Source organism: Eucalyptus grandis, chromosome 4, assembly GCF_016545825.1.
Source record: "Eucalyptus grandis isolate ANBG69807.140 chromosome 4, ASM1654582v1, whole genome shotgun sequence".
NCBI classification, from domain to species: domain Eukaryota; kingdom Viridiplantae; phylum Streptophyta; class Magnoliopsida; order Myrtales; family Myrtaceae; genus Eucalyptus; species Eucalyptus grandis.
In genome coordinates this window covers 8,389,907-8,403,202 of record NC_052615.1, presented here as the reverse complement: position 1 = coordinate 8,403,202, position 13,296 = coordinate 8,389,907, and the positions used below count along the sequence as shown (strand labels likewise).

The window sequence follows — 13,296 nt, the reverse complement described above, 5'->3', positions numbered from 1 at the left end:
ATATATTCATACAATAATCTATCTCTCTTTAAAGAAAAAATATAAAAAAAAAATAGTCAATAGCAAATCAAATCATAAAAGACCTAAAAAGTAATGGGAAATAGAGATAAATCATAGAAGGGAACGTTGGTCACCAAAAATCATAGAAGGGAATGTCCTTACCAAAAAAAGAAAATCATAGAAGGGAACGTCATCGTTCTCCTTGCGCATTCATGGCAGTTCCAAACTCTCTGGGCCCATTTCATTCGGCTTTTGGAGAATAATACCTTTGGGTGAATTGGGTTTTCTGAAATATAAATAACGTTTGGTAAAATTTACACTGAGAAATAACTTTGGCAAAAATACCGTTTGATAAAATTTGCATTTGTAAATGACTTTTATTAAATTAAAAAAAACAAAAACAATATTTGTATTTTTTTTCAAGTTCAGCCACCGGACCGCCGGATCTAGTAGCCGGACTGCCAAATCTAGCCCTCGAACGGCCGCCGCCTAGTTGCGTGACCTAGGCATCGCCGAGGTTCGACGATGGTTATCAAGGTCGGGCAACCCTCGGTGGCAATCACCAACACGTCATCGGCACACGTGACCCTTTGGCCGACGCGATCATTAGCCTCCAATCAATTTCTCCACCGAAGAAGATGAATAGTAACCTAAACTTGCATTTTGAAAATGCAAGTTCCCAAAGGACCTTTAGACTTGCTTTGGAATAAGAGCCCTTAGAGTCCTTTGAACATGCAATTGTATCCTAGGTAGCACCGACACGCGACACGACACGACACGACACGCGACACGCCATTTCTCAAAAAGTAGAGAATTCCGACACGTTCCGACACGTTAAATATTAAATAAATATTTTTATATATACATGATTAATTATTATATTTAAATTAATTTATTCAAATTCATAAATAAAAAAACAATAAAAAAGAGCCTATAATAAATCTATACTAATAACATTAATAAATTTATTCATAAAAAATTGAAAAGACATTTTTTTAACTTTAACAAAAGTTATCGATGAAATAATTAACTAATAAAAGATTAGAGTCAAAATAAATTTATATTTTTCTATGATGATCTAAATTTATCATTATTTAATATCTAGCACTTTTATTTTTGAAATAACTTTTTAACCTGTCTATTCATTTATTTTTTAGCCTTATTATGTATTAATAAAGTTATTTAATGTTTCATACTTCTTTTTAGGATTTAAATGGGTCCCACCCATTTATTTCAGCAAACGTTTTCTTCCCCCACCCTCACCCACCCCTGCGCCTGTCACTTCCCCTGCACCTGCGCCTGTCACTTCCCCTGCACGAGGCTTTCTTTCCCCTGCACGAGACTTTCTTTTCCCCAGAAGCCGTCGACGCCTCGTCTCTCTCCTTTCTCTTCTCCCTAAAAACAGCCCAAAGGGCAAAAACCCTAGCAATCACCATATTTTTCCTCTCCTTTGCTCGGTTTGATGTCTCCACCTCTCTCGCCGCTGCCTCGCCTCCGTTCTTCCCTTTGCCATCGAAGCCTGCGTCCAGCCCTCCATCGCGGTGTTGCGGTTTTCATCTCGGCGTTGCAGTCGGCGGTCGCAGCCGACCAAGACGATCAAGAAGGCTTCTCGGCGCAGTCGGCGGTCGCAGCCTTCTCCGGCGTTGCAGTCGGTGGTCGCAGCCCTCCCTCGCATGAGCGACGGCTCCCTCACCCTTGCCTCCACCCTCCATCACCTTCTTCCTTCGCACCTCAGATCCGCCATCCGGACACGCTCCGACGCGCGTGTCGAAAAAAGTTGACCACGTGTCGGAAACTCCGACACGCGTTGACCGCGTGTCCGAACGTGTTCGAGCGTGTTAGACACGTGTCGGGGTGTCCGACACGACACGGAGGCCTTTTGGCCTTTTGAACGTGTCCGTGCTACCTATATTGTATCTTGCCAATATTGTCCAAAAAATCGAACCAAACGTATTTGTATTTGGCCAAGGGACTTTAAAGTCCCAAAGCCCATTTCCAAAGCCAAACCAAATATGGCCAGCTCTACCGACTCTGACATATTCATACAATAATATGTCTCTCTCTAAAAAGAACTTAAAAAGTACTCAATGTCAAATCAAATCGTAAAAGACCTAAAGAGTAATGGGAAAGAGAGATAAATAATAGAAGGGAACGAATTTCCGTACCCTCCACCATCTTTCACCAAAAAAAGAAAAAATGATAGAAGGGAACGTCCTTACCAAAAAAATCATAGAAGGTAACGTCGTCGTTCTCCTCGCGCATTCACAGTTGTTCCAAACTCTCTCTGCTCTGCCAGCTCTGACATATTCATACGTATTCTGTCTCTCTCTTGCCAGCTCTGCTCTTGTTTCTTGGTTCTCCGATAAATGGGTTTTCCATCATCCTCTATATAAACTTCATAGTCGAGTGAAATCTCTCTCTCTCTCTCTCTCTGTGAGTGATATTTCTTCTTCTGATAGAGAGAGAGAGTCATGGCTGAGATTGGAAGTCATGATGTTGTGGTGGAAGTGAAGGACACGAACTCAACACCCAAAATCAAAGAAGAGGCAGGCTCCTGTTTCTCTCTGCCTTTCTTCCAAAAGGTGAGATGTCCAGGATTGTTCCTCCGTCGTCTCCTTCCTGTACTTTTCGTGCCCGTGCTGCAACAGAAGAGAAAGAAAAGAAATCAGTCCTTTTCCCTCCTTTTTAAGTTCGTTTTATGTCCTTGCTTCTCCATTTTATCCGTAATTCCTTGGCATCTTGCTGCCCATGGTAGAAAACTACGTGTACTCTATTTTTTTGAAACATCGATCTTTCGAATTCATTTGGCAGTACGGACTAGTGCAGTCCTGCCCCAAAGATCAACATGAAGTTTCGAGCCTATGTCCAAAACCAAAGATTTTCTCCTTACCATTAGTCTCCAGTTAAAACAGACGCAACTTAGGAGCAAAATTAATCACCATAGAACCTGCACGAGTGATGCGGGATTGACTTTAAAGTGATCTTGGGCTGTTCGCAGTTGATAGCGGAGATGTTGGGGACCTACTTCTTGATATTCGCGGGTTGTGGGTCGGTGGTGGTGAACAAGAATGAGAAGGTGGTGACGCTGCCGGGGATAGCGATTGTGTGGGGGCTCGTGGTGATGGTCCTGGTTTACTGCGTCGGCCACATCTCCGGTGCCCATTTCAATCCCGCCGTCACCATTGCTTTTGCCGTCACCAGGAGATTCCCACTGAAGCAGGTAATTTTGGAAATTTTTCACCTTACATCTCACGTGGTTACATAGCAGGATTGCTTCCAACTACCATGTCTTAGTCGTGCATTTGGTAATGGAGCTTATTAAAACTGGGCAAATATCGAATAATTAACGGTCAATGTCCTATCTGTTATGCCCTCATCTAATGTTGTTTCGATCCTCCTTTTCAGGTACCGGCTTATGTATTGGCGCAGCAACTCGGGTCGACCCTTGCGGCTGGGACACTCCGGTTGTTGTTCTCAGGGGGCCATGACCAATTCGCAGGGACACAGCCTTCCGGGTCGGACTTGCAATCCTTTGTGATCGAGTTCATCACAACGTTCTACCTCATGTTTGTCATCTGTGGTGTTGCCACTGACAGTAGAGCTGTGAGTTTCACTTCGTGCGTTGGTATCTTTTTTCTTTTCTTTTGGCTAAGTTTCACATAATAGGCTGACAGGAGGGAGTAATAGCCTGTGGCTGTCAGGTGGTCTCAGGTGGTCTCAGGTTGTCAGGGGGAAATGAGTGAAAAAAATTAAGGGTGGGGAAAGAGACAAAGGAATTAAGTGAGTCTGGGCGCCGCGGCGGGGATGGAACCCCACGGGGACTTTTTATTTAATCGAAAGGATTATTAAATATAATTAAAAAGTAATTTCAAAAAATAAAAGTATTGTATGATGAATGATTAGTGTAAATTCATTATAAGCTCCTTTTTAATTAATTAATTATTTATAAATTTAAATCAAATTAATTAAAAATAAAAATATTTATTTAATATACAACATGTCCCAGCGTATCGAAATTTTTTATTTTTGAAAAATAACGTATCGACGTGTCGTGTCATGTCGTGTCATATTGAGTGTCCATGTCGTGTGTCGGTGCAACTTAGATAATAGCTGGTTTTCTCAGTAGTTCTCGTAAAAAACTGACTTTATTATTTGAATACAAGATAGGAAAAAAATAATAATAATAAAAGACAAGTTGATGTTCATCCTGTGTGATCACATTAATCATAATAAACAAACCCAATTATTATTCTCATTAAGAAATCTTATCTTGATGGACTATTTATGACATGGACTTGATCCTGTAGTTTAATCCAATAGCGACAATTATTTATTGTATGAATAATCAATTATGCCATTGTTTAATCATCTTGTGTTTGATTTGTTCAGATTGGAGAGCTTGCTGGTCTTGCTGTGGGTGCAACTATACTGCTCAATGTGATGTTTACTGGGTAAATTTAACTTGTCCTGTCTGCAGTTTTAAATAAACTTGTCTTTCTGCTGTTTCAACTCATTCCAAATGGTCTTGATGATGCTTATTCGTTTCCACATTAGTCTACACAAGATGATGACAAATATAGGCTTAGGATTTAACCAAGGTGGTCAGACGAAGGCATTTATATTTCAGTCTTGTTTCTGTTTCAAAGTTTTCTTTAAGCAAGAAAGCAACCTTGGAACAAAATTGAGAAAACTGATCATTGATTTGTGCTCTCTCGTCAACTAGGCCAATTACAGGAGGGTCGATGAACCCCGCAAGAAGCTTGGGGCCAGCGATTGTGTCTAACCATTACAAAGGGATATGGATATACCTACTTGCCCCGACCATGGGCGCGATATCAGGGGCTGCTGTCTACAACATCATCCGATTCACCAACAAGCCTTTGCGCGAGGTTGTGCGGAGCGGCTCCTACTGAAGATGGTTAGCCTAGTCACTTATAATCTGCACGGTGATAGTGTGAGATAGATTGAAATAATGGTGCATCAGGTCTGATGATAGCGAGTTACGCATTGAAAGAAGACCATTGATGGTTTATAAAAGAGCCGTTGAAGTTTTGGATTCCGTAGCTGATAAACCGTGACAGGTATATATAGCTGATAGATTTCTGAGACAAGACAACAGTAATATGCTGTTATTGCCTTCTAAACTAGAAATCTTCATTACTATTGATCTGTAAACCTCTCTATATTTGGTTTAGCATCGTAATAGCTTATAGTTAAAGAGTAAGTGCAATGTTATTGTATCCTGATTGTATGATCTATCAAGTGAAGGGAGCTACACTAGCAAATTGTAACTTGCAGTGTTTTTCTGATGATTCTCGACACCATCTCAAGTTCTTGATGTGAAAGAGAGAGAGAGAGAGAGAGAGGGAGGAAGGGGGGTTGGTGCCATGGTCGAAAGGGATTAGGTTCAGATATGAGGGTGAATTTTCGAAGGCGGTGTCTTTCTCTAATTTGGATAATAAATCGTATCTAAAAATTCCAATTGCAGTAAATTTAAAAAGTTGCTGTTTACACTAATGGGTAGGTATCGAATGCATGGATTTAGTTTTAAATGCATAGGAAAGATCTGCACTTGAAAGAACAAAAGCGATGATGACACTAGCATACTCCGAATTTGGATCCAATATCATAATGGTGTTACTAAAACTTATTTTGAGTAAGGTACTCAAACCTTCTCAAAAGTTGACACACTATAAATAGAAAGCCAAGACCAATGTTAGGCCTACAATTGAGTTTTGGTAAAATTGAATTACGGACTTAGTCCGAATCCTGTTCCCTGCTCTTGCTTCTATGTCAATTATCCTTTTGTTCTAATTCTCACGAGTCGAACATCAAATCTGCTGAAATATCTCGCATTATTACACCTCTCACAGTCTGTGTATCTTCATACATGGCGAGTTTGTTGTTTTCCGGGATATTATCCAATATCCGAAGTTAAGTCATATCCTTCAATAAGTCTTTGTTCGGCTGGAACACTTTTAAATCGCTTGTGAGAATTTCTAATGCTTTTGGGCGATCATTGTTGTCCAGCGTTTCAAGACATTTTTGTTTTCTCTGATCCAAATAGATCCGGGTGATGAATATTGATGTGGATCTCTGTGAAATTGGAAAAGAAAAAAGAAAAAAAAACTTCTCAGCCTCATTCCACTCCCCTTCGCCCTCCTTGAAACCCTAATATTCTAATCTGACTGTCTCCCACTCGTGCAAAGCTGCAACTCTTCGAAAGACTTCAGTTGGGAAGCGAAGACCGTCGTGGACCGGGCCAAACTAAAAATGAAAGAGTATCGGGCCCTTTCTTTGGCCCATTGCAACAGGGACTCAAATCGACCCGCGGATTGGCTGGCAAGAGCTCGTAGAACCAATTCCCTCCCATTAAATTGGTTAGAAAACCCCCCACCTGCTCTATTCGATCTACTATGTGCTGATGCGTTTAATGTATTTTATCCAAACTTGGCTAAGTAATTTCAATGAAGTCGTTACTTTTGACCCCCAAAAAAAAAAAAAAAAAAGTATTAGCTCCTCAAAATAACTCCAGCCAAAAATTAACTTTCTATTCTCGCTTGAGCGCCTGTGTAGTTTCTCTGTATCCACCAAATTCGTTGCTGTTGAGTGCTGTTTTGACACTTTCCTTTCAAGGAAAAAAAATACCCCATTAGATTCGCCACCGTCAAACGAGTTAGATCTTGAAATTTCGTTGTGATTCACCGCCGCATGCACCTCACATATGGAGCAGTGGGTCGTTTCATTTCGAATTGGTTTTAAGGTATTTCGACATGCTAAGTTTGTTTTCATCATGATTTTCTTTAATATGTCCTTCAAGGTGCTGGCTTCTCCATCTTCTTTATTAATTCTATTGTTTTCGCTGGTACAGTGCATATAACGAATAAATTGGAAAATTCACTACGCATGAAGACCAATTTGAATGGTTCAAATTAAAATTTATGGGCTAAAGAAATGTTAATTTTTTTTTTTTTGGATGCTGGCTTTGGAATTACATTACTGCTAATATTTGTGTGCCTACTGAGATTACTGGCGAAATTGAGGACAACTTCTCTCTACAAAGAAGCTGTGCACGCGCTTGAGCGTGAATCGGGAGTTTATTTTGGTCTGAGTTATTTTGAGGAGCTGATGTCTGATGGGTAGTGTATTGAGGTAGAGAAGTATTTTTCCGGTTTCACAAACCTCCGCTTCAGCAGATTCTCCACCCAGAACTATTTCGAACTGAGGAAACAAAAATATTTTGAAGCGCCGGACAGCAATGATTGCCCGAAGGCATTAGAAATTCTCATAAGCAATCAAAAGATTTTCAGCCAAATAAAGACTATTCAAGGAAATCACTCGACCAGTTTCACAAATCTCCTTTTCGGAGCTCCCCTCTACCGTGTGTGTAGCTATGGCCGCCCCCACCCTCACCTTCATAAACCCTAATCCCCCACCATAACTTAGCCTTTAATTCTCGTTCTCATCACCCCACCCATAGAAATCGCATCGCAGCCCCTTCATTCTGTAGGCCTTGCTGGAATCTTTACCGATGGTTCAATGTTACATTCCCTTACATCAAACCCCGAAGTGATCTTCAGAAGCAACAGCGGCAACGGATAAAATCCTGGAGTGATCTTCACGGCGAAGTCTTCTTCTCACCATTTACGGCAATATTCCTGCACATCGGGGAAAACGGATAGGTCCCTCAGCAAGAGAACTCCAGCGGCAGAACACCAGCGGCAATGGCGGCGGAGGAAGGAGCAGTGGGTCATCTCACCCATCTCTGTGATATATTGGGTAAGCTGATGTATGAGAATGATATGCATATTCTAGATGAGGAAATATCAAAGGAAAAAAAAATTCAAGAATGTCGATTCTCCTTGTTGGGCAACTCTACAAGAACCCTACCATTAATTTCCAAGTTCTTACAACAGCGATGAAAAAGGCATGGAAAAATGAGAATATAGAAGTAAAACCCTTAGAGAATGGGAAAATCAGCTTTGTATCTTGAAATGAAGGGGGACAAAAATCGAGTATTGGAGGGAGTTCCTTGGTCCTTCTCTAACCACTTATTGCTATTAAAAGCTTGGGAGCCGGATACTCCTCCACATTGTTATGAATTCAAGACATGTGCCTTTTGGGTTAGAATATTTGGGCTCCCTCTAGAATGGAACTCTCAAAACACGATAATGAAAATTGCCAGCTCAATGGGGAAGGTTCTGGATGTCAAAACAGATGCTAGAGGCCTTGCTTTTCAAAATATTGGGAAAGCAAGAGTGGAGTAATTGCGAGTAGGACAATTGATGTGTCACAGAAATAAGAAAGTATGACTGGACTTCAAATATGAACGATTGCCCTTTTTTTTGTTATTCATGTGGAAAAATTGGACATTATGCTAATTATTGTAAAGAGACACCTTATGACGAGGAAAAATTCACAACCGAGCTGGGGGATGCTTTAGAAGCTAGCTGAAAGCAGAAACCTGAGATCATAGCCCATTCTAGAAAGTGTTCTACCAAGAAGTATCAACAATTGAAGATGTAGAAGAGGTTGTTTCCGAAACCCTGAGCAGCCAAGGCAAAATGAAGTTATGGAAGAAGGTTGGCCTATTCCTCTTAGCATTAATCAGAATATTCGGCAGGGAGGTCCCGAACAAATGATAATGGACCCTAACTACAACATCACAAAAGACATAACCATGTATAACTCAAGGAAAAGAGCTCTTATGCTCATAGGTCCAGAGCATATTAACAATCCAATTGTCCAACCATCAACTACCTCGATAGCATTAGAAAGAAAACCCTCACACAACCTAAAAGTCCCTCTACCAAAAAACAAAGAAGAGCCAGCGATCATGCATCTACCACCCCAATACAAGGCCAGTTGGATGAGACTTAGCTTCTGGACACTCCTACTTAGGTGACTGAAGAAGTTGCAGCATGGGTTGTAGTGACTAGCCCTAATAAGTCACCAAATGAACTATGAATATATTAAGTTGGAATTGTCAAGGGTTGGGCACACACTTGACAGTCCGAGAGTTAAGAGCCTTAACGGCTTAATTCAAGCCCTCTTTAGTTTTTCTAATGAAGACAAAAAATAAAATTGAGTTTGTGTAGAGAGTGAAGAGAAGACTCCAATTTTAGAGTTGTTTAGTAGTTGATCCTGTGGGTACGGCGGAAGGTTTGGCTATTATGTGGGATGATCGTATTTTATTAGAAATTGACTTAGTGATTGAAAGTTTTGTGAACTTGAGATGTGAAGCGGGGGTTAAGGGTAATAAAATGAGGATTACCTTTGTTCATCCTCCATATACATACCCAAAGAGGCTGCAACTTTGGGAGACTGCGTCAGATAAGCTCTATAAATACTCTGCCTTGGATGTGCTTAGGGGACTTTAATGAAGTGTGATTTTATTGGGAAAAAGTGGGGAAGCGATTGGTTGAAAACTTTAGGATGACTGCTTTTCGAGATTGCTTAGATGCATGCTCACTAATGGACCTAGAAAGCAAGGGATGTGTATTTACTTAGGCTAATAATAGGGAAGGGGATGAATATGTGAAAGAATGACTAGACAGAGTGGTATGCACAATAGAATGGCGGCTGATGTACCCTGAAGTTGAAGCGTATGCCCTCCTTGTAGTAGGCTCGGATCATAATCCTATCCTCCTTTCTCTTCAGCCAAATCAGGTTAGGAGAAAAAGAGTTTTCAGATTTGAGGCCTTTTGGCTTGAGAGTGAAGAATGCAGGGAAGTGGTGTTAAAGTCTTGGGAAACTAAAACTCAGCCCCAGGAAGGTTTAGTTGGTAAGCTTCTTGATGTCCACAATGCACTTTCTAAATGGAGCATAAAGAAATTTGTGAACGGAAAAAGGAGAATCAGCATGCTGAAGCAGGAGCTAGAGTGGCTAACAAACAATATTTTGGATCCCTTCAATAGGGTACACTTCAAAAAGTTGCAAGGTGAAATTGACGAGCTTGGGAGGCAAGAAGAAATGTACTGGGGGTTACGCTCTAGAATTAGTTGGTTGAGATGGGGATATCATAATACAAAATACTTCCATGAGACAACCATCCAAAGAAGACAGAGAAACAAGATTTCTATGCTACAAAATGCAGAAAACACATGACTGTTTGAGCAAGATTAGTTGAGAGAACATATTGTGCAATTTTTTGAGAACTATATGAGTCCTATGTCCTCTGAAATTTCGCACCAGTTGTAGATCAAATATCTGTGCTAGTAACATACGAAATGAACAGTACATTACCAGCTGAAGTAACTTTAAAAGAAGTGACAGATGTAGTGTTTCGGCTAGGCGCTACTAAAGCTCCCGGGCTAGACGGTCTTAATGGACTATTCTATCATCATCATTAGGAAGACATCAAATGGGACATTTTTAAGGAGGTGGAGAACTTCATGACAACTGGCTTTCTTTCACCAGCTCTAAATCGAACAAATATCTCCCTTATCCCGAAGGTTCCGAACCCAGAGAGACTAGATCAATATCATCCAATAAGCTTATGCAACTTTGGCTACAAGATTATTTCAAAAGTGCTGGCTAATAGACTTAAACCTCTCCTACCAGAAATTATAGCAGCAGAACAAAGTGCTTTTGTTGGCGGGAGGCAAATTCAGGATAATATCTTTATTGTCCAGGAGGTGTTGCATCAAATTAGAATAAGAAGCAGGAAAAAGAAATTCCAAGCGGTTCTTAAATTAGACATGAAGAAGGCCTATGATCGAGTGGAATGGGATTCTTGGAGGCATTTTTAATTAAGACCGGCTTTGATAGAAATGGGTGAGATGGGTAATGCAATGTGTTACTACGGTCACACTTAACATTAAATTTAATAGAGAACCTCTTCAGTACTTTTAGCCTTCAAGAGGACTCAAGCAAGGGGATCCTTATCTCCTTATCTCTTTATTATTGTGGTAAATGTCTTATCCTCATTAATGAAGAAAGCTGTGGATAATGGAAGTATTACAGGGATTATGTGGCATCCGGAAATTCGACGGCCCTCAAGTATGCAATGGCCATGTTTTCTTTTACCTATTGGACTCGAGCCTTCTCGCCAATTAGCTAAGTTGAAGACCTCGATGTTATACGCGACGTCACCACCACCCTCCCCTTCAACGGCCACACGAATGGCCCATGCAATTCATATACATGTAGAAATTATGGTAAGCTTTTGGGAGAAGTTGGGCCACGCACGGAGACCATGCGGCCACGAATTGTTGGCCCAAGCTGCCCGAGTTTCCCTTTCATTCGGTCGGCAAATGAGTCAACAAAAGGAAAATTCATTGACTCAGCAGCCACGTGAACTTACCGATTGGTGGACAACGCATGAGGAAGGATCGAGCAAGAGAGGACACATCACTTGCATGGACGTGTGAGGTGTCACCATTTCCTGCTACCACCGAATCTCATTTTTATTGACTCTCAAAGTCAACAAATGAAGAAACAAAATGCTCGTACAGGTGAGGAAGAGAGAGAATGAACCGAAACCAGCGAGTGAGAGAGTGAGGTACCGAGCGAAACTTGAGAGAGAAAGAGAGGGTTTGAGCGAGAGAAATTGTGAGTGAACAGCAGAGGAGTGAACGGCCAGAGGAAGAGGAGACCGCCCTCTGCCGTGCGTGTGAGCTGCCGCCGTCGACGCCGCTCGTCTTCGCCGCCGTTAGGCCGCATCGCCAAACCGAACTCCCTAGCTGTTGAACTCTAGGACTTGAGGCAAGTGGATGAAAGTCCATGAATCTATATAATGTGGTGCTGTTATTGTCTAGTATGGTACAATACACTTGGAAATATTTGAGTTCTGGAATTAGAATGTTAAATTATGGGTAATCAAAGTAAAGCAGGATCATGAGATTGAGGAATTACGTTGGTTTTGTGTATATCTTGATCCTGTTGATTTATTGATGAAAGATTGACTTTTAGTAGACTTGTGGAAGCAAGATAGTTACTGTGGAAATGGGAATTTATGGGATTCGCTTAATTCAGTGCAGTTTTATGTGTAATCTTGTAATTTTGAGAAATTTTATGAAGAGTTATAATATGAATTTGATATCGATTTCTTCATGGAAGTTGTGAGGAATTGCGTGAACTAGAGTATATAATTTTATCAGAATTTCTCGGAATCAATACAATGGCTTAATTCTTTGTTAATATGCAGTGCTTCCTGTTGGATTTTATTCTGATATCAAAGAATACTGAACTGAGTTGTGTGAACTACCATTCATTATACATAACGAATCTGGCTTAGTGTCCTTAATGAAAAATTTTCCTCTAGATCTCATTTATAACGTGTTAAAATTTCAGAATTTTTCATGGGCATTTGCTGGTTATTTCGAAGTCTCTACTGAAGGCGTGCATTCTGGTTGTTATACTGTTTTGCTATGAACTGCTCATTTTGTTATAAGAATCATTGTATCTTGAGTTGTTATTTGTTATTCACTTGATAGATGCATTGATATTCAGCATATCACATGACATTGGAAAATTTGATTAAGTCTTATGAATCCATGGAACCCATGACGTCATTGCATCAAAATGTATTTGGTAATGAGATATATATTGTGATGTGAATGTTACCGTCGGAGGTGTGAGCCGACGATGCCCCGGGAGTGTCGGGATGCCCAAGGATCGAGTGAGTCGACGCCGTTGGATGCCCGGAGGTTTGTGCCGGAGGGTCCTCGGGAGTTTCGGGATGCCCGGTTGTAGGGATTGTACGTAAATCCGGAGGGAAGGGGCAACCATTTTCATGGCGAGCCCTGGATATACCTCGTGATGCTAGGTGGGGTGCGAGATGCCCAGGGGTGTGACGGAACACGCTCTGGATGCCCGGAGGTTTGTGCCGGAGGGTCTCGCGATGCCAGGTTGGGTGCGAAAGCCCGGAGGGATGCAAACACTGGTCCCCGGGGAATGAAACTTTTCTTTGAACGTTAAAACCGGTGCATTAAAGGAGTGCATGTGTGTGCATGTGGCATGATATGAGAGTTTGTTTGTGAAATTGAGTGAGTTTCACCCGGCACTGAAAATATGTTTGTTGTGGCATTGAATTGTTGTTATGAACGTGGTGCAAGTAAAATAGACCCTTGATGGCATGCATATATATATAAATGATAAGGGTGTTTTGTATGTATCTGGATGATTATAGTTTCTACATAATATAGTGTAATGGATCTTTTATTGCTGAGTGATTGTACTCACCCCTATTGGGGACTAACATTTCAGACTAAACGAAAATGCCGCTGCTACCTGTGACTCCTGGCATGTTTTACGGACTCCTGATTGACTTACAATGGGAGTGGACCGAGCACC

The 13,296-nt window shown here is 41.1% G+C and overlaps 1 protein-coding gene across 1 annotated transcript; it reads left to right on the top strand.

Annotated features, from left to right (window-relative positions):
• The first annotated feature begins 2,425 nt into the window (after positions 1 to 2,425).
• Positions 2,426 to 5,059, top strand: LOC120292837 (nodulin-26-like). Its single transcript, XM_039311282.1, has 5 exons — positions 2,426 to 2,582; positions 2,999 to 3,220; positions 3,406 to 3,603; positions 4,390 to 4,451; positions 4,724 to 5,059. Exons 1-5 carry the CDS (start codon positions 2,472 to 2,474, stop codon positions 4,911 to 4,913), a joined length of 783 nt encoding a protein of 260 aa, XP_039167216.1. The 5' UTR covers positions 2,426 to 2,471; the 3' UTR covers positions 4,914 to 5,059.
• Positions 5,060 to 13,296: the final 8,237 nt, after the last annotated feature.

Coding starts and splice junctions, on each gene's coding strand:
- LOC120292837 (XM_039311282.1), top strand. CDS start 2,472: ATGGCTGAGATTGGAAGTCATGATGTTGTGGTGGAAGTGAAGGACACG. Junction 2,583..2,998: donor CTCTGCCTTTCTTCCAAAAG/GTGAGATGTCCA, acceptor GGCTGTTCGCAG/TTGATAGCGGAGATGTTGGG. Junction 3,604..4,389: donor TTGCCACTGACAGTAGAGCT/GTGAGTTTCACT, acceptor TGATTTGTTCAG/ATTGGAGAGCTTGCTGGTCT.